The following is a 20,443-nucleotide window of genomic DNA, read 5'->3' as shown; positions in this document are numbered from 1 at the left end:
TTTAAAACCTTGCATTAATAAAAACAATAGTATTGTGTTTTGAAGATATTCTATTTCTGAATCTTTTGCAAACAAAGAAAACAACAAGGGAACAACAATTTGATTCTATTTTGTTTTTTTAAACACGTGAGTTTTGGTTCTTAACATAAAAAGAACTTTCATTCACATTTATTTATATATTATAATTAATATATATAAAATTAATAAAGTTTTAAAATATTACGAATATGTAAAATTTTAAAAATTAAAATATTATATAATATGGTTATATAGTAGATGAGTTATAAAGAGGACATATTGGAATTAATAAAATATCATTAATTTGTGCTAACACGGGTTAAATCCTTATTTTATTATTTGTTAACACTATTAATATTAGAATATTTAATATATAAAATTAAGTTGATGTAACTAAGATTGTGCAAAATAATTAAATTATTAGGAAAAATGTTACTTAATCATAGCGTATAAATGACTTAATATGTATTTAAATCCCTTATTTTTTGTTATAATAATTAAAAATCAAAATAAAATCTTAAACACTAAACAAAATAAACTAAATCTAACAAACAAATGGTCATGAAATATATTGCAGATTAAAAAATTAATATAAACATTTAGCCGCTCAAACAGTCGGAATATAAATAATAATAAAAATTATATGCACGCGGTGTGCTCCAAGTTAAAATAGTATTTTTGAAAAAATATTACGACCCCATAACAAGATCGTGTCGTTCGTAGACACACCCGATCAATCAAGGACGATGATGCATATCATCTTGTGCAACGGACCATTCATTTTCTTTGTTTGCGGCAACGATCAATCGCTGTGGGTCTTCGTTTATAACTCTGCGACAAGGCTTTTAGAGTACTCTTCACATAATGTTTCGCTGGAACTGATGTGCGCCGGCGTTGTGGAAGATGAAGTTTTCGTGTTCTGCAAGAAACTCTCTGTTTCCGCTAACCTTGAACCTGTTTGCAAAAGATTCAACTTTCGCAGGAGAAACTGGGCTGACTCACCTCTTCATAGGCTGGGAATGGAAGATTCCGGTTCCATGCTTGCTTCCATAAAGGCCCCGGCCAGGTCATCAGAAACCATCGGTTCTAATATATACCTGATGCGTCGAACCAAAATGAGTGTTTACAACACCCACACTGGGCTTACGAGTATGCCGTGCTACGTCCCTCACCCTCTCCGTCATCCTACAACTTGTATATTTCACGGTATCCTCATCTCTTACGACGTACAACATGGTGTCCTTAACTGGTACGATTCTGACAAGAAGTTGTGGAGACTAGTGCTTAACTTTTAGAGTACTCTTCACTCGTTATTTTGTTACACAACAAGGACAAATCTTTAATTCTCTCCAAATACTATCCTCTTTCTTTTATTGATCAAGCTACCACTCTGAACTCTGAGATTGTTTTGCTCCTATGGTTTACCGTTTACACCAATTTACCCGCAAAAAGCTTCCGTAACTTCCTTAAGAATCCATCAAGGTCGCTTGAGGAGATCTTGTAAGGGCTGTGAGAAGGACTTGGAAACAAGTGTTCAGATATTTCTTCCTTATAATCCAAGAGCGCTTTGTTGTTGATCATTTCTTCTAACTGTTTAGTTGGAAATTTAGTTGCTCATAGCCTCATATACAAATATATAATATCTTAATATGAAAACAAGTCAAGTCACGGCCAATTAACATTTCGAAGAACAATATTTTGAAAACATAAATATATAGTTGGCTTTGATTATTATGTTGATGGTTGTTCATTCAAGAGTGACTCAAACCCCGGCTGAAAACGGCACACCGGTGATAGGGATCCAAGAATCTCCTTGAATAAATCGGCTGACGGTGAACGGAGAAGCCTCTTCCTCGCCGCGAAGGACGTGAAATCCCGGCCAGTTCACCCTTCTGGTTGTCTCCGCTCCAGCTCCTGTGTTCATAAACTCGCCGTAGTACAACGTTGACAGAGCATAACTGCCGCTCCATTCTCTCCACCCTCTCGGGTCGATCAACCCGTCAAGATCCGTTTTGAGAAACACTGTCCGAGAGTACTTCTTCCAAGGCCGGCCCAAATAGTTCTTAAACCGGTCTTTAACCGCCTCGAATTCTGGTGCGGCCCTGACCCGCGAGTGTTGGATCGAAATACCTTTATTCCAGTAACACAATTTCATCAGAAAACCGGTTAATATTAACCATGTGTGTACGATTGAAGGAGTATTCAATATGAATTCCGGTTAACGTTGGTTTAAAAATTGTTTTCAATTCGATGATTTTAATTAGTTTCAGTTCAATTTTGGATATCAATCAGTACAATTTGATTCGGACTCGATTTTGGTTCTATTTTCTAAGTTGATGACCCTTAAATTTATAGTCAACAATTGGTCAAACCAGAGATTATTCTAAAAAATGGTTGTATTTTTTTTTTTCTTTTTTTATGAGAATTTACCTGTAGTTGCATGTGGGTCGTCTCTTCCTTGAGCTGTGATCATATTGCCTTGATGATCCATAGGCCGTCTCACAAATATATCACAGTTCTGAAAAACAGCAGCCGCATCTCCAAATATGAAATCAATGGTACCTATCCACCAAAAGTTTCCCAACATGCAAGTTCTCTTAATCCATTGTACGACGTTAGTTTCTATATGAATGTTAAATGTATTATATGTAGTAATATAGATGGTACCATAAATATGACAATCGCGGTAGAATTGACGAAGTGAATGTGTGAAAAGAGTATCTTGATATCCTTTGAAACTACACCGATAGAATAAAGACAAATCTGAGTTCACTCTCAACGCCACAGCTTGATGTTTGTGCGGTCCTGCTGTGTTCTCGAACGTCATGTCCCGCGCCCAAAATCCATCCCCAGACACCCCTAAATAACGAGTAAGCATTTAGATATCCAACATGCATACATGATTGATATATGAAGATTAGTATAACGTTTGTATATCTTATACCGAATGTTGCTGATCCATAAGTAGTGGAACCATCCGGGACGTTTCGGTTATTAGTGACGATTGTACGGTCCATACCGTCACCAACTAGCATGATGTTTTTCATGTGTCTATCTATTTCGATCTTTTCGTTGTAAACACCAGCTTTTATGTAGATTATCACTCTGTTCGTCCGACTTTTACCCATACTTGAAACGGCGGCTAATGCTTGGTTTATTGTACGATAAGTCGCAGAACCGTCCTGAGCCACCACAAAATCCGCCCTTGACCTTGTTGGATTCCATGATACTAACATTCCGCCGCTTTGGTTTGGTCTCGATGGTCCATGGTTTGGTCTCGTTAGTCCATGATTTGGTCTTGTTGGTCCATGTTTTGGTCTTTCTGGTCCATGATTTGGTCTCGTTGGTCCATGTTTTGGTCCTCCAGGTCTATGGTTCTGCCTAGCTGGTCCATGCAGCCCTACAAAATGTCATTATAGATCCATAATAAAGAAACCATGATTTCTCAAAAAAAAAAAAAAAAAAAACGCAGCCTACAATCGTTTTTTAGTGATAAAATATAATGCGTCTAGAAGGAATCAATCATTGCCCAATTTTGACAAACAAACGATGCATTGATCATTTTACTTATTTATGCATACATGAGAATGTATGTTATATGTTCTTACTCTTTTTCATATGACCTCTAGACTTTTTGTAGAAAGCTAAAGCTTCATGGAGCACGAACGTGACGTTTCTATGGACCAGAGGCATATCGTGACCTTGACGTTCCTGAACCAAACCGTCTAAACAAGTGTTATGGTTAGCAAGCACGCCGCTTAGCCACGTTCTAATATCTTCAACGGTAAAATTTTCATGAGCCTCGACCAGTTTCGATAGCCTAGCTTCACTCTCATCGTAGAGCTTTTCGCATTCACTTAACCCCAAATAATAATGACCACTAGTAGCAACCTCACTCTCCACCACAGCCATTGACCCAAAACGAGTCCTGGCTTCGACCACTGCAGTTCGAGCCATCTCAAGTACATCCAACTCGGCTGTGCTTGAGGCGGTTACGAGGACTGCAATGGCTAGAAAGAACATGATGGTAATTAATTTGGTGACTTTTACAAACGTGTACATTTTTTAGTTGATATTATAAGACTTTTGTTGTGTTTTAGCAATGTTCTTGAAATGCGTTTAAGTAAATGATTATTGTTGTTGTTGTTGTTGTTGTTGTATTTAAAATAGCAAACGAGGAATAGAACTTGTCGTAGAACGTAGATGAAGATGGTGGCGAGGAATCTAACACATGGAGAGAGAGATAAGACACGTGTGAGACTATGTGTAAGCTTTTGTTTCAATGATTATTGATGGCCCATGCATATGAGACTAATTTTCATTAATTACGTTATACATATCAGGTTATAAATTAATGCGACACAATCAAAGTGACTGAAGTGTGAGTACACGTGTGTATGTGTGGAGAAGAGTATTCTCCTTCTTCTTCTTAGTTATTCTTTTAAAGAGCTGAAAGATTAGTGAATTAACCTAAGTTTTAATGTACTGATATACTATATATAACGTACGTTGTCAAAAATACTGAATTAACGTTGTATTTCTTAATGTACTGAATTAACATTTTTTCAATGTTTTTAATGTACTGATATACTATACTATATGATTAGGAATTTATGTTAAATGTTAAAAAAATGTGTATTTAACAAAAATTTGTTGTAGCCCATATATAATAAAATTTTGTAGTAAGTATAAAATAAAATTTCACAAACCAATTAAACAACGTAAACATTCATTAACAACTAATATTTCAATTTAAAATATAGAGAAATAAAATAGTCTATAGTACAATATTAACTACCATTAAATATTCATTACTGTATTTAGACAAAAAATAGTAAATTATAAAAATATTTAAAATTATTTTCATTTATTTATCTTGTAATATAATTTTATTAATTGGTTCCTCTAAAATTACTTCTTTTTTTTGGCAAACTGTTCCTCTAAATTACTTATGTAAATAATGAAGTAATTTTAGTTATCCAAATTACTTCTTTTTTTTACCTAGTGATCTCAGATGTTTAAGGATCACTAAGATCGTGTCTGGTCTCTCTCTCACTTTGGCGATTCGACGGAAACATCTAAACCGTCGACGAAAAACCCTCATCTCTCCCCCTCAATGACAACACTTATCCCTCACCCATCTCTCTCCTTCTTTTGTCTCTCCTCCTCTTCTACCTTCCAGAAGGTTCTATTATCAAATCCACCAGAAATTGGAGATTAGGAGACGTTGTTGATCAATTGAAAAACTTGCCCTCCTCTCGAGGAGACGTTGATCATGGTGATATCGCTTCTCTTCTTGATCTCGGCATTATCCCCACTGCTCGAACGCTCGAGCCAGGTTTCAGTTTCCTTCATCTCTTCTTAGCTTAGCTTAGCTTGATTTATTTCCTTGCCATGTTTAGTTTTTATAGAAAAAGGTGGATACTTGTTGGGATTTGGCAAAGGTTAGAAATTTAGCCAATTGGTTCCAATTCGATTAGAGAAGAGATAGGGCTCGTATGTAAAATTACTATTAGGTTAGCTTTAGCTTTCTTTAACTTGCCCTATATAATTTACAATGTGCCCACCAAGTGTTCGACTTGCAATGTGCCCACCAAGTGTTCGACGAAAGTTCTCAATACCATGGGAGACGACGACGACGACGATACACTTGTGGGAAGAGTTTTCGCGCTCAATTCTTTAATAGAACACGTGACCCTCACGTGAACAACACCCAACTGACTCTGCTGACCCCTTTTTTATAGTTATAATAGATCACTTTCTTCTTCTTCTTCCCTTCACTCTTGACCCCATTTTCTCGAGAAAGAAAAGCTCCATTCTTGTTTTCTCGAGGAACGTTTTGTTTTCAATTCCAGCCTCATCATGGAGATGGATCCATCAGACGTGAAGAAACTTGTAGCAATTGATTCTTCGTAAGTAGTCATCCTCTCCGAGTAAATTTAATTTATGCTTCTCCCTTAAATTTTTCTCTGAGAATTCGTGCTCATCCAGAGACTCAGCCGCAGAAGAATCTGAAGAGAAGAAACTAAACACCACTTCTGTTTCAGCTTTTGATATGATACTCAAGGTTTGATTTTTTCACAACTTAACAAGCGCCTGAATCTTTTTTTTGTTTAATTTTGATTCATGTTTCCAAGTTTGTGATTTTGTGCAGTCTCTTTGGAAGATTAGGGTTTTCTTTAGCGATTTTTTGATGAGTTATGTTCAAGAAGCACAACACAACCTCACAGATGATGAATCTGTTCTTCCACAAGACATACTTCGTATCTTCCTTCTCAAAAAACTGAGTCTCGCTCATCCTCTGGTCTCTTCTCTCATCTTTTAAAACCTTTTTGTGTCTTATGTGTGTTGTTATTTACTTCTTTTCTCAAGATTCATATGTTTATATACTCTTCAGGACGCAAATGGTGTTTGTGACCTGTTTCTTAACATCTTGGAGCATCTACCTCGCTGGAATTCACACTTTGAAGTGAAGGAAGTGGCGAAAAAGATTTGCAATAGATGCAAGATGGGTATGGAATATCCAGTTGAACCTTCTTTTGGTCTGATCATCAATGCTGGTTTACTCAGAGAAGTCAAGGCAAGTCCATTTTTTTTTTGTTTTGTTGTCCTTAAATCTCTTAAGCAAATGAGAAGAAACCTATCTTTCTTGAAACTGAGGCTAGAAACGTTTTTGGTTATCACAGGCATTATTCGAGAATCTTACATTCGATAAGATCCTTCAGATCATCAGGGTAGATCTTAAGATGCCTTGTGATAAGGAAGGATGTGGGAAAAGAAACTATGTTCAACGTATGATAAACAAACTTCCAACTGTTTTCACAATTGGTAAGCTTTCAAGTTAGATTGGTCATTACACATTAGCATCATGCACTAGATTTTTTACCCTTTTAATTATTCTTGTATTGTTTAGCACTTGAGTGGGAGAACGATGAGCCTCTAGGAGAGTTATTCGATACTACTTCTGTTCTGACAACTGAGATAGATATGAAAACGATATACCTATACGAAGGTGACACTGCATTCACTAAATACCGTCTTGTCTCAATGGTAAGGGTCAATTATCTAGTTCGTTCAGTTCCATTTGGGTTTCCTATTAAAGATTTTGTTACGAGAAACAACTCCAATGTTAATACATACAGGTTTGCTCGCATGGAGATGGATACAACTGTGTAGCTTATGAAAACAATGGATGGGTCAGACATTTTCGTTCTGAGAAAGAGGTAAAAGAGCTTAGACTTTTTTTTTGGTAAAAGACAAGCAAGTTACTCGATCTGTGACTGAGTGATGTATGTTGGCTGTCCAGGTTATTGGAGACTGGGATGGTGTTGTCAGAAAATTCAGAGAACTGCATATTCGACCTGAGATTCTATTTTTTGAAAACGTAAGCTCCTTTGAGTGAGTACTTGCTTGTGTTTTTCTTTTATTATGTGTGTTGGCTCTCAACTCCACCTACTTGAATTGCAGGTAAGGCAGCAAGACGAGATTGTATCCGGGCAGAAATCTGAAGGCTAAGAGAAGCTTTTTCAAGAGTGTAGGAAAGGGATAGATGTATATACGGAAAGTTCCTCGAGTCTTAAGTCAAAAAACTTTATAGGAGTCCGAGAACAATGCGTTGGAGGTGTTGTTGCACCATTGTGAACAGAGCTTTCAGTGTTTTCTTCCTCACAAGTTCAACATCCTGATTGTTATGATCATTGGACAAAGATAGTTAAATACCATTCTTCTAAATTCAACACTTGTGTAACACAACTCAGTCTCAGTTAGCATTTCTTTTGATGTATTCTCCGATCAGTGGTAAACACTTGTGTTTTTCCTTTCCTCTAAAGGAAGTATTCTTCATCACTTGTTAGTTTAGTTTCTTTGGTAGATATTTTGTTTTAGTGTACTCATTTACATTTTGAGACAGTAATAGTAGTATGTGAGAGCATGAAAGGTACAATAATGATTTTTATGAAATCACCAAGTAAAAAAACATCAATGCTTTATGCAAAAGAATCGTTCCAAACATCTTGCGGGTGAGACTTGAGAGAGACGGTTTGGTAATGAAATCACCGAATGAAAAAAAAACATATATCACAGAGGACTCTGTTCTGAAACAGAGTTACAAAAAATCTGAATAAATCAAACTTGCACGTATGAAGTTACATAGTGTTGTTAGAGGACTCTGTGTGAAACAAACCTTCCCTGAAAGGAATGAAGACTGTGGTTTCTTATAAAGTCATTGAGATTACATTGGCTTATAAATGGCAGATAGGAGAAAACCCGACGAGACTGTAAAGTCATTGAGATTTGAGACTTTATGCTACACGGCTTAATATGCTGGATCCCAGCCCTTAATTTAATGGCCCAATGAAATATATGGTGCGATCCATGAGAACCGGGTAGACCCGGATCGTAATAACACTAACCAAAAGATTGAATGAACCTCTTTAATCCTTTAAAGCCTAAAGATAGATACTCAAATCGAATCACGTTGTTGTCCGAAATAATAATAATTATATATCCGAATGTTATCATATTTTACCATCCAAGTATTGAGTATCGAATAATTGCGCCTGCTAAGGAAAGTGGGTATAAGCCTAGAAGAAACTACACTAACTAATGGAATAAAGTTAGTGATCATCTTTTTAAGGCAGACAATACGGGTCACACTATTCAACTATTTAATTCTTCCACAAAACTAAACCATATATTATAAGTCATTAATAGTTTCCTTTTGATAAAAAAAAAAAAATCAGTAAGGGATGTGTGTTCCTACAACAAAATAAAAGGAAAAATAACAACCATGCATGTATCCCAAATCGTGTCTTCTTTATATCAATCTGCAAATCAACATAATAAAATATGAGATTATGAGAATTTAAGTATAGATTAGGCAAGTAAGTAACTAAGTATATAGACTTACGCATGGAGTTTCTGCAGAGGGAGAGGAGAATAACAAGAATTGCGAATCCAGCAATAACTCCTACAATGATCGCTATTGTTTTCCCGGCGTCATCTCCATGAGTTGGATCTTTATGATTACGAAAGTATGATTACAATTTAGAAAGATCTCTTAGTATATGATGACAAAGTACATAAGATGAGATAAGACCCATAGTATCAAGCTAAGAATTAGTTTTTTTTTTCTTAAAGATGCAGTGACTTTTGGACTTTGTGGTATTGATCAAAGCTATAAAGAATATATTAAATAAAGTTGAAAAATGGGGACATGGGTGGCTATGCCTATAAAGAAAAGAATAATCTTATTGTATTTGCAATACAAACATTCTTTTCTGACCAATGATATTATAATCATGATACTCGAATTTTCCAACGAATCATTCAAAAGCTTAATTTTATATAATTCAATACTTAATGGTGTCTTTGCAGCGGAAGAAAAACATAAAAAGAGAGGATAATTTTATGATTTCTTTAGCTTTGTCGTGCTACCAAGAAGCGACTAGACTCGTGATTTTCTCAATTATAAGCGGCGGAAATATAAACTATACAATTTCATTACAATTTCAAACTATATTATTATGGCACTAACTAATTAAGCATACGCCATGAATATTAAGGAACTTAAAACGTTACGTAATTAGAGCAATATAAATGAAAGGAATATTTAAATTTATGGACGGACCTGAAGAGAAGTCATAGTAACCAGAACCCCAATAACGAGCATAGCACTGAGCTAAGTAAACCTCAGCTGCAATCGCCGAGCCACAAAGATTCTTTAACTTTCCGACAGACTCTGCAAGACAAGCCGTACAGTCGCTAGGACTCAAGTCACCAACACACTGAGCATATCCCTCGACTAAACCGGACCGGCTAACTTTGTAACCGAGTCGAGTCGACTCAAGATCCGACAACACATCGTCTCTCCGTTTAAAGAAGTCGTTGTCATTCTCAACGCTCTTGGAACTACACTTCTTGTACCTAAGACTCGTGTCTGGTTTCCCAAGGAAATCGTTGGTTTCGTAACGTAAGAAACATCCTTCGAGCTGGAGAGAAGCACCGAAAGAGTAAGGACATATGAGAGTGATTTGATCGACTGAGGTTTGGATGCATTTTAAGCAGTCTGATGATCGGAGATCGTCACGGCATTGATAGAGACCAAAGACGGCGGAAGAAGAGGAGGAGGACTCGTTGCCGACGGCAAAGCTGTTGAAGGAGGCGTCGGAGGAGGAAGTGACGACAGAGGAGAGAAAAGTGTCGCGGTTCGATTCAAAAGGTGTGTTTGGTGTGTATTTTTCCGGTGAACATCCACCGTAGATAAAGATATGAGATTCTGATGAAGATCTTGAGGAGGATGATGAGTAGAAGAAGAGGAAGAAGAAGAAAAAGAGAAGAGAGAAGAGAAAGTGTCTTCTCATATTTTTGTTCTTTTGGGGTTCTTTGTGTTTGTTTTCAAATGAGCTTTTGTTTTTTTGATTTTTCTCTTATTCATAGTGTTTTATTTTTAAAATAATAATCAAGAATGATTAGGCTCATCACTATGGGGACCGAGTTGTGATTTTTTTCTTTTCAAGTCGAACATATTTGAACGCGGCATAATATAGTGGTGACATTATAATACAAACCAATTAGAATACATACTCTAGTTATAAAATATGAAGGATGAGTGCAAAAGTACATAATAGATGATTTGGTTTAGAACATTCACTTGTTACGAATCAATACCAAAGTGTCGACAAATTGGATAATACAATTTGGTATATTATTTTGTTAGAGTGGTAAAATGATTTACTAGACATAATTAAAGCAGATTTGGTTTTGGAGGGTATAATAATTTCTTGAGACATTCTTTTGTGTAGGCAAAGAGGGACCCAATTTAGTCATGTCCTTTTGATTAGTATATGTTCGCTAGATCGATTCCATCACACATATTCTCCTCAAGCTAGTGGAGAATTTACAAGTGATAAGCAAACAACTTTCTTTAAATCCTAACCATGCACGACCAAAGGGATTAGGTTGATCATCATTGATTCAATTTATCTACAATACACTTACAAATATTACTATAAACTGGAATCTCTGAAACCGTGAGCAGTTGAAGCCAACGGGATTGGAGATTGTTTGTAACTGATCAACCAAACATATTCTTGTTATGCAGACGTTATGGTGATGTAAATAACAAGTTTCAGACGTGGAGAATATTCACCGCGCGTAAGACGTTATGGTGAACAAAGGACACGAGAAGCACAAAAAGATTCACGTGTAACTGTGTAAGACGTCATGGAGATGTTGTAGTGATCAAGAGGACACCAAAAGGAAACAAGAAGAAACTACACTTAAAAGAAATTAAGTGAGTGGAAGAAGGTTGGATAAACAACGGGAGAAGACGTGACGAAGATCACAGAGAAGATGTGTCCAAGCTCACGTGGTCAGAAAGAACCATAATCGTTTCAGTCAAAGTTGGAAACAGATGCGAGTAGGGTTTTAGACCAAAACTCAATTAAGGTGAGAATGTTTAGTTGAGTTTGGTTAACAGTTGCATCGTTTCAGTCTTTAACTTGCAGTTTGTGTTGTTACATTAAAGAGTTGCAAATATGAAGAGACACAACTCATTTTGTTGTTGTGTCTATTTGTTATCTAGCTATATAAATCAGTTTTGCCTTTGGTGTAAATAACAAATTTCAGATAAATAAAAATGTCTATTTGTTATCTAGAAAGAATGATCTTTTAATTATTACTATCTTGATATTTTAACAAATGAGCTAGCTGTGTTTATACCTCAAGGACTAGTGTTTCTAAAAGTGGACAATTCATTAAGAGAACCGGCATTGCTTGCCAGCCTTGGTCCTTGTAACTGCTAATACGTAACACTTTGAGGTTGTTGAACACTGGTATGGATTCACAGCATAGAGAAAGCGCCTGAAACAAGGCAAGCGAAAGTCAACATTATAACACAAGAACACAAGTGCAATATATACTTGTTTCAAAATCTCAAGGATTGATTTGATTTCCCTATTTGAAACCTAATATACTTGAAACATCAAGATGGCCTTTGACTGTGCATTAAAAAAAAAAAGTGAAACGTCGTAGCATATGAAATTTATATCATTAATTAAGGCTAATATAAATTTGAATCTAATAATATAATGCTTCAGAATCTCGTAGAGGATGTTTTGGTTTTGATTGAGACCAGTGGAAACAAAATATATATTAAAAAAAAAAACAAATATACACTAACCTCGAGAGTATAGCAAGATAAGTACAGTTTCTGAACAGCTCTTAAGCCACTCAAGAGCTTCCACACATTTCGAAAACGGAGAAGAACATCATCCTGATCGTCCCTTGCCGCTCTTGCTTGCCTATATTGGTCTTCAGTCAATCTAAGGTTGAGTAGAGCCTCAACTACATTTGTCAAGTTAACTTTTGGATAGTCCTCCGCAACATAATCAGAATAGTCAAAGTAAACCAGACGTGGAGTATCAAAAGAAATGCTCTTCAGACTCAACAAGTATTCAAAACCGTATGAATAGATAGTTAGCTTCCTTAGGGTTTCACTTGACACGGTTTCATCACACACGATCCATACAGTAGCATCAATGGATAATTCTTCAAGCACAGGGACAGAACGAAGAAATATCTCCATCTTGCCAATACTAATATAAGCTAGTTTTAAAACGAGCGTTTTAAGCATTGGTAAGAAAGTTTCTTCACGGCCAGTGAACAGCTCAAGACACATGTAATGATGAATTTTTACTTTCAGCTCAATTAGTGTCCCACTGTGGAAGATATTTGGAGGCAAAAAATATTTACTATGCATATCGATGGCAGAATCAAGATCAAGGTCCAAAACACCACGCTGCAGCACATTAGATATCCAACTATTCATACGACATGGACCAACACGTCCAGCATGACACGTGAGGGAAAATCTCTTAATGGGAGAATCACCCTGCAATGCAATTACTCTATCCACAAAATCTATGAAGCTCGACAGACTTTTTTTGCAATCAGAATATGGAAACACAGTGTCATGGATGTCAAGACTAGGAACAAGTGCAAACAGATTGTACCACCTCTTTGAGAGAAGAGATGTTGAAGCAGCCTCCTTGGTCGTAAGGAAGGACAAGATATGAATAACAAGATCGTCAGGTGTTGGAGTAAGCTTCTAGAAGATTGAAAGCTTGAAGCCCAAGATATCATTAGCAAGTCGGTTAATGACAAGATATGAGTAAAAGGAAAAGTTCCAATTGTAATAGGATTAGAAAAAGAGAAGTTTTCCATTATCAAAATAGGAATAACAAGGTGTGTTATGACTATAAATATCTTTGATTGAGTTGTGATCAAAGGTATGAGAGATTGAGAGCTTTGGTGTTTAGTTTTGAGTTAGTTTCTAAACATAATAAAGAGAGTTATTCTTTATTCAAAGCTTGTTAGTTCTCTTTATTTGGTATCAGAGCTTCAAGGAAGGACGATCCTTGAAACTTGTTCATCGGCCGAGCCATGGCAGACGGTGAAGCAATTATTGTAGCTGACACAACACGCAAGGAGGGTGTTCCTTCTTCGCTACAATGTCCGATGTTAACTGCCACAAATTATACCGTGTGGGCTATGCGAATGAGGATTATGCTGCGCGTACAGAAGGTGTGGGAGACAATTGAACCAGGTTCAACCGATGCTGACAAGAACAATATTGCAACGGCTTGGATCTTTCAATCCATAGCTGAATCTCTTATTCTTTAGGTTGGTGATCAGAAAACTCCAAGAGATATTTGGAACATGATCAAGAACCGGAACCTGGGAGCGGATCATGTTAAGGAGGCTCGACTGCAAACTCTTATGGCTGACTTCGAGAAGTTGACGATGTCGGAGTCAGACACAATTGATGACTTTGCCAGCAAGTTATCACAAGTCTCGTCTAAAGCAACTTCACTAGGAGTTCCAATAGAAGAGCCACTTTAGGTTAAGAAATTCTTGAGCAGTCTGCCGAGAGAAAAATTCATACAGATTGTTGCTTCATTAGAACAGGTTCTTGACCTCAATACAACTGGGTTTGAAGAAATCATAGGGAGGCTTAAAGTTTACGAAGAAAGGACACTTGGTAACCGCAAGCAGGATGAGACACAAGACAAACTCATGTATGCGAGAACAGATCAACCGAACTTTGGAAACTCAAGGGATGGAGGTCGCGGACGAGGAGGAAGAGGAAACAGAGGATGGGGCAGAGGAAGAGGTTATCAGCCGGATCACTCTTCAAACCAAAAAGAATAGAATCAGACCAAAGAGAAGAAAGATAAGGTCTTGATTTGTTTCAGGTGTGATAAACCTGGTCATTATGCATCTGCCTGTCCAGAAAGGAATCGAAATCAAGAGCCACGGTTGGTTAAGAAATTCTTGAGCAGTCTGCCGAGAGAAAAATTCATACAGATTGTTGCTTCATTAGAACAGGTTCTTGACCTCAATACAACTGGGTTTGAAGAAATCATAGGGAGGCTTAAGGTTTACGAAGAAAGGACACTTGGTAACCGCAAGCAGGATGAGACACAAGACAAACTCATGTATGCGAGAACAGATCAACCGAACTTTGGAAACTCAAGGGGTAGAGGTCGCGGACGAGGAGGAAGAGGAAACAGAGGACGAGGCAGAGGAAGAGGTTATCAGTCGGATCACTCTTCAAACCAAAAAGAACAAAATCAGACCAAAGAGAAGAAAGATAAGGTCTTGATTTGTTTCAGGTGTGATAAACCTGGTCATTATGCATCTGCCTGTCCAGAAAGGAATCGAAATCAAGAGCCACGGTTGGTTAAGAAATTCTTGAGCAGTCTGCCGAGAGAAAAATTCATACAGATTGATGCTTCATTAGAACAGGTTCTTGACCTCAATACAACTGGGTTTGAAGAAATCATAGGGAGGCTTAAGGTTTACGAAGAAAGGACACTTGGTAACCGCAAGCAGGATGAGACACAAGACAAACTCATGTATGCGAGAACAGATCAACCGAACTTTGGAAACTCAAGGGGTAGAGGTCGCGGACGAGGAGGAAGAGGAAACAGAGGACGAGGCAGAGGAAGAGGTTATCAGTCGAATCACTCTTCAAACCAAAAAGAACAGAATCAGACCAAAGAGAAGAAAGATAAGGTCTTGATTTGTTTCAGGTGTGATAAACCTGGTCATTATGCATCTGCCTGTCCAGAAAGGAATCGAAATCAAGAGGTTAACAAAACGGAGACTGAGGAAGCAGATGCAACTCTCTACATGCATGAGATCGTGTTTCTTAATGAAGAGAAACTACTACCTAAGAAGTTTGAGCAAGAAAGAGTTGAAGAAGGAACTTGGTACTTGGATAATGGCGCATCAAACCATATGACTGGAGTCAAGTCATTCTTCTCGGAGCTGAATGAGAGAATCAGAGGTAGAGTAAAATTTGGAGATGGATCATGTGTTGACATCAGCGGTAAAGGATCAATTCTATTTGAAGGAAAGAATGGAGAGCAACAGTTAGTAAAAGATATTTACTACATACCTGAGCTGAAAAGCAATATTCTGAGCCTAGGACAAGCAACAGAGCATGGTTTCGATGTTAGAATGAGGCTGAACTATCTGACTTTACATGATCCAAGAGGAAGACTCTTAGTAAAGGTACTAAGATCACCAAACAGACTCTACAGAATCAATTCAAAGATTGGACAGCCGATCTGCTTGCATACAAAATCCGAAGAAGAAACATGTAGATGGCATGCGCGACTTGGGCACATAAGTTTTAACACCATCATGAACATGTCGACAATGGAGATGGTTTATGGCCTGCCTAAGATTAACAAGGAGAACCAACTTTGCGAGTCATGCCTTGTTGGTAAACAAACTCGACATGCTTTCCCTACTGCAACTCAATACCGTGCTTCACGAATTTTAGAGCTACTACATGCGGACCTATGTGGACCTATTTCTCCAGCTACACTAGCACATAACAGCTATGTGTTTGTGATAATTGATGATCACACTAGGTATATGTGGACCATATTACTTAGGGAGAAGAGTGATGCTTTCGAGAAGTTTAAGGCTTTTAAAAATCTTGTCGAGAAAGAGTGTGATAAGCAGATCATGACTCTACGTACTGATAGAGGAGGGGAGTTCACTTCAAGAGATTTTCAGGACTTTTGTGATAGGAATGGAATAAGAAGACACTTGACAGCCCCTTACACTCCACAACAAAATGGAGTTGTTGAAAGGAGAAATCGTACGCTAATGGAGATGACAAGGAGCATATTAAAAGCTATGAATGTTCCAAACTACTTCTGGGGAGAAGCAGTTAGGCATTCAACATATTTGATTAATAGAGTTCCTACAAGAGCTCTAAAGAATCAAACTCCCTATGAGTGTTTTCGAAACTCAAAACCGAGTATAGAGCATATTCGTATTTTTGGTTGTCTTGCTTATGCAAAAACTGAACCGGTGAACTTGAAGATGCTTGATGACCGGTCTCAAACACTGGTTCATCTTGGGATTGAGCCAGGAACCAAAGCTTATAGGCTTTATAATCCAACAACTAGAAGAGTTGTTGTGAGTCGTGATGTTGTCTTTAATGAAAAGGATGGTTGGAATTGGAAGGGAGCCAATACGGTTGTTGAGAAAGCACCAGGAATGTTCAGTATGACTTGGGGAGGAGTTATAGATGAAGGACAAGGATCGTTTGTCAACAACCAAACAGAGGACAATGCTGCTAATAATAACCAAGAGGAGCTAGAGGAGGTTGGTAATGATGATGTTGGTGATCACAACGAAGATGATAATGACACTACAGAAACTGCAGGACCTGCAGAAACAATCGAACGACCTCCTCTTAGAAGATCTGAAAGGCAAGTAAGGCGTCCTAGTTACCTCGATGATTATGCTCTTCTAGCTGATATTGAATGCGAGAGGCTTCTTTTATCTATCAACGATGAACCGTTGAACTATGAAGATGCAAAAGGTCTAGTTGAATGGACAAAGGCGTGTGCAGAGGAGATAAACTCGATCAACAAGAACAAGACTTGGACGTTAGTAGAGAGACCACGAGGAGTGAAAGTTATTGGTCTTAAATGGGTATTTAAGATCAAACGAAATGCAGATGGATCAATCAGCAAGTTTAAAGCTCGTTTAGTAGCAAAGGGATATGCTCAACGAGAAGGGATCGATTTCGATGAGGTTTTCGCTCCAGTAGCTCGACTTGAGACACTCAGATTGCTTGTTGGTTTGGCTGCTTCTCATGGCTGGGAGATTCATCACCTAGACGTCAAGACTGCGTTTTTACATGGAGAACTAAACGAGGATGTTTATGTTTCTCAGCCCGAAGGTTTTGAAAAGAAGGGAGAAGAATATAAGGTTTTCAAACTATCTAAGGCTTTGTATGGCTTACGACAGGCTCCAAGGGCATGGAACACGAAGCTGGATCAGATTTTAAAAGGTTTAAATTTTGCAAAGTGTTCAAAGGAAAGTGTCGTGTATCGAAGAACAAATGGAGCAGAGATTCTTATAGTTGTTGTCTATGTGGATGATTTGTTCATCACTGGAAGCTCACTTGCGATGGTACAAGAGTTTAAATTGTCTATGTCTTCAAAATTTGAGATGACAGACCTCGGTAAGCTCACATATTACCTAGGCATTGAGGTATTGCAGAGTGAGAATGGGATTGAACTGAAACAGGAGGGATATGCAAGAAGGATTTTGAAAGAGGCTAGAATGGATGAGTGTAATCTAGCACATATTCCTATGGAGTTTGGTTTGAAACTGTCTAAAGCTGAGGAGGAGAAACCGGTTACAGATGCTACTTTGTATCGAAGAAGGATTGGCTGTTTAAGGTATTTGTTACACACTAGACCTGATCTTGCATTCTCAGTTGGAATGTTGAGTAGGTATATGCAGGATCCGAGAGAATCACATGGAGCTGCACTCAAACAGATTTTTAGATATTTGCAAGGGACTCTGACCTATGGTTTGCGTTTTGGACGTGGAGGATCGAGAGAGATTGTTGGCTATTGTGACAGTAGTCACAATGTGGATCTGGATAATGGGAGAAGTAGTACAGGTTTCATGTTTTACTTCGGAGAAACACCAATTACTTGGTGTGTGCAGAAGCAACAGACGGTTGCTATGTCTTCCTGTGAGGCCGAGTTCATGGCCGCAATGGAGGCTGCTAAACAAGCCATTTGGCTTCAGGATTTGTTAAGTGAAATTACGGGGCAGAGTACCAAGGTGGTGATCCTGTATATTGTCAACAAATCGGCCATTGAGCTCACCAAGAATCCAATCTTTCACGGCAGATCAAAGCACATCCATAAGCGATATCACTTCATCTGTGAGTGTGTTGAAAATGGTCAGATCGAAGTGTTTTTCATTCCAGGAGAAGAGCAGAAGGCAGACATTCTCACTAAGGCCCTAGTAAGGATTCAGTTCAAGGAGATGAGGAGCTTCATTGGAATGCAAGACCTCAACAAGAAGAACTTGAAGCTTAAGGGGGTGAATGTTGGAATAAGCTTCTAGAAAATTGAAAGCTTGAAGCCCAAGATATCATTAGCAAGTCGGTTAATGACAAGATAGGCTTAAAAGGAAAAGTTCCAATTGTAATAGGATTAGGAAAAGAGAAGTTTTCCATTATCAAAATAGGAATAACAAGGTGTGTTATGACTATAAATATGAGTTGTGATCAAAGGTATGAGAGATTGAGAGCTTTGGTGTTTAGTTTTGAGTTAGTTTCTAAACATAATAAAGAGAGTTATTCTTTATTCAAAGCTTGTTAGTTCTCTTTATCAGGTAGATTACTGAGTAAATCCATCTTCTATATTACAACCAATCCTACTCTCGTTGTAGACTACGACGAAACTAATCAAAACCGTGTTCTGCAACCGTATCAATTTCAAGACCAATTATAACTAGAAGATGGAGAGAATCGCATTCATAGGAAGCAAATCAAGTTGAGATTAGGTATCTTACGAGATCAACGTACGTACGAGAGAGCACTTTTAGAGTCAGAAGAGATAGCCAAACAAAAACCTAAACTGAGACGAATTTATGGGACGAGCTATTATATATATACGTCAAAGACTCAGACCGACAGAAAGAGCCTCTTTACTAAAGAATACATCAAAAAACCGATAGCAATCGTTTAACATTTAAATCGAAAATCTAGAAGAACAACTCAAATTTATAAATAAACTAGGAGGTATAATAAGTTGGGGTTAATTAATTTAGTTTTATTTAATAGTCATTAAAAAAAAAGTAAAAATCTAAATCTAAATGCCATTAAAAAGTTTACATGTAAAAAAAAAAATCATACAATTTCATAATTTATAACTAATTTAAATATAATCATACATACATATCTCTTAATTTTTTAATTTGTATATTGTTCAACTTTGATAATAATTTTTATTAGTATTTTGAGGATTTGAGGTAAAAAATATAATGATAAAAATGAAAATTAATTATGATATTCAAATATTTAATTTAAGTTGTTCATATAAACCAACACATAACCTAAAGTATTTAATAATAAAAATGAAATATTCCAAATCATATGAAGTGCAAGCAAAACTTTAAAGTACAATTCACAAAAATACTTTTATTTTAATTATTTTTATATTTCCCTTATTTTAATTTATATTTCTAAATTTAGTTATAATTGTTTCATCCTTGTAGTAAAAGCTAGATAAAAAAATAGAATATGATATTGTTTTTATATAAAGAACTCCTTGAAAAGTCCATATCTGAATTAAATAAATAAAAATTAATGATCTTTATGTAATTATATGTTTAAAGAAACTAAGTATAATGATAAGTATTCTAAAAGAAATGTATTATAATTTGGGAGAAAAGCAAAAATGCCTTTTTTTCCATTCCATTTTTTAAAAATGCCCTTGGGAGGTAAGAGAGAAGTTAGGAAAATTGATTTGACATTTAATAATATGTATTTTGAATTCAAAAAAATAAAGGAAGTAGTACATAAAAGCAAAGAAGAAATCAAATTGAGAACAATGTAAAATATATTATTAAACTCTTAAAATGTTATCTTCATTGAGTTTTCAACCAATGCAAGAACACTAAAATCAAAATGAAATTAGAGGGGTTATATTTAGAATTAATAGGATATATAATTGAAAGTGAAAGAAGGAAAAATAGTCAATTCATAATTTATGTAATTTCAGTTACAACTTAGTAGTAAAGTGTATATTTAAAGTATGAATTAATGTATATACTAAATGTGTTGTATTTAGGTTTAATTGAAAATAAATATTATATGTTTTAAAAATAAATTAAATAAATACCAAATTGACTCATAAGGAGAGAGTGAAACCTTATATACATATATACTAGGATCGGACCCGCGCTACAGCGCGGAGGAATATTCAAGGATACATGCGACCCATAATGGATTGGAATATGTAAAAATTCTTATTTGAGTATAGTGCAGCCGGTGGATTACGGCTCTACTCTTTTACCAATCGCTGTG

The 20,443-nt window shown here is 36.7% G+C and overlaps 4 protein-coding genes across 4 annotated transcripts; 1 reads left to right on the top strand and 3 right to left on the bottom strand.

Moving 5' to 3' along the window:
* Positions 1-1,643: 1,643 nt before the first annotated feature.
* Positions 1,644-4,196, bottom strand: LOC104774277 (putative pectinesterase/pectinesterase inhibitor 36). The gene is made up of 5 exons (XM_087451522.1): positions 3,627-4,196; positions 2,963-3,418; positions 2,686-2,877; positions 2,449-2,580; positions 1,644-2,148 (listed from the first exon to the last, which is right to left on the bottom strand). Exons 1-5 carry the CDS (start codon positions 4,078-4,080, stop codon positions 1,781-1,783), a joined length of 1,602 nt encoding a protein of 533 aa, XP_087307648.1. The 5' UTR covers positions 4,081-4,196; the 3' UTR covers positions 1,644-1,780.
* Positions 4,197-4,962: 766 nt separating this feature from the next.
* LOC104788352 (uncharacterized) lies at positions 4,963-7,863 on the top strand. The gene is made up of 9 exons (XM_010514106.3): positions 4,963-5,930; positions 6,010-6,085; positions 6,173-6,322; positions 6,416-6,598; positions 6,705-6,846; positions 6,932-7,068; positions 7,161-7,241; positions 7,325-7,402; positions 7,486-7,863. Exons 1-9 carry the CDS (start codon positions 5,881-5,883, stop codon positions 7,531-7,533), a joined length of 945 nt encoding a protein of 314 aa, XP_010512408.2. The 5' UTR covers positions 4,963-5,880; the 3' UTR covers positions 7,534-7,863.
* An 810-nt stretch (positions 7,864-8,673) lies between these two features.
* LOC104788351 (plasmodesmata-located protein 8) lies at positions 8,674-10,625 on the bottom strand. The gene is made up of 3 exons (XM_010514105.2): positions 9,647-10,625; positions 8,927-9,034; positions 8,674-8,843 (listed from the first exon to the last, which is right to left on the bottom strand). The coding sequence occupies exons 1-3, from the start codon at positions 10,377-10,379 to the stop codon at positions 8,839-8,841; spliced, it is 846 nt and encodes a 281-aa protein (XP_010512407.1). The 5' UTR covers positions 10,380-10,625; the 3' UTR covers positions 8,674-8,838.
* A 1,079-nt stretch (positions 10,626-11,704) lies between these two features.
* LOC104789802 (putative F-box protein At3g58950) lies at positions 11,705-19,080 on the bottom strand. The gene is made up of 4 exons (XM_010515448.2): positions 15,482-19,080; positions 15,254-15,351; positions 12,200-15,143; positions 11,705-11,880 (listed from the first exon to the last, which is right to left on the bottom strand). Exons 3-4 carry the CDS (start codon positions 12,845-12,847, stop codon positions 11,734-11,736), a joined length of 795 nt encoding a protein of 264 aa, XP_010513750.2. The 5' UTR covers positions 12,848-15,143; positions 15,254-15,351; positions 15,482-19,080; the 3' UTR covers positions 11,705-11,733.
* Between the last annotated feature and the right edge of the window lie 1,363 nt (positions 19,081-20,443).

Source organism: Camelina sativa, chromosome 5 (assembly GCF_030686135.1).
Source record: "Camelina sativa cultivar CO46 ecotype springtype chromosome 5, ASM3068613v1".
NCBI lineage: Eukaryota > Viridiplantae > Streptophyta > Magnoliopsida > Brassicales > Brassicaceae > Camelina > Camelina sativa.
The sequence above is the reverse complement of the archived record's forward strand: the minus strand, read 5'-3'. Positions and strand labels throughout refer to the sequence as shown.

Excerpts from the sequence above, each read along its gene's own strand:
- LOC104774277 (XM_087451522.1), bottom strand. The coding sequence starts at position 4,080 with ATGTACACGTTTGTAAAAGTCACCAAATTAATTACCATCATGTTCTTT. Across the intron at positions 2,878-2,962 it reads TTATGGATCAGCAACATTCG|GGGTGTCTGGGGATGGATTT; the intron begins GTATAAGATATA and ends CTCGTTATTTAG. Across the intron at positions 2,581-2,685 it reads CCGCGATTGTCATATTTATG|GTACCATTGATTTCATATTT; the intron begins GTACCATCTATA and ends TTTGGTGGATAG.
- LOC104788352 (XM_010514106.3), top strand. The coding sequence starts at position 5,881 with ATGGAGATGGATCCATCAGACGTGAAGAAACTTGTAGCAATTGATTCT. Across the intron at positions 5,931-6,009 it reads CTTGTAGCAATTGATTCTTC|AGACTCAGCCGCAGAAGAAT; the intron begins GTAAGTAGTCAT and ends GTGCTCATCCAG. Across the intron at positions 7,403-7,485 it reads AGATTCTATTTTTTGAAAAC|GTAAGGCAGCAAGACGAGAT; the intron begins GTAAGCTCCTTT and ends CTTGAATTGCAG.
- LOC104788351 (XM_010514105.2), bottom strand. The coding sequence starts at position 10,379 with ATGAGAAGACACTTTCTCTTCTCTCTTCTCTTTTTCTTCTTCTTCCTC. Across the intron at positions 9,035-9,646 it reads TTACTATGACTTCTCTTCAG|ATCCAACTCATGGAGATGAC; the intron begins GTCCGTCCATAA and ends GTAATCATAAAG.
- LOC104789802 (XM_010515448.2), bottom strand. The coding sequence starts at position 12,847 with ATGAATAGTTGGATATCTAATGTGCTGCAGCGTGGTGTTTTGGACCTT. Across the intron at positions 11,881-12,199 it reads TATCTTGCTATACTCTCGAG|GCGCTTTCTCTATGCTGTGA; the intron begins GTTAGTGTATAT and ends GCCTTGTTTCAG.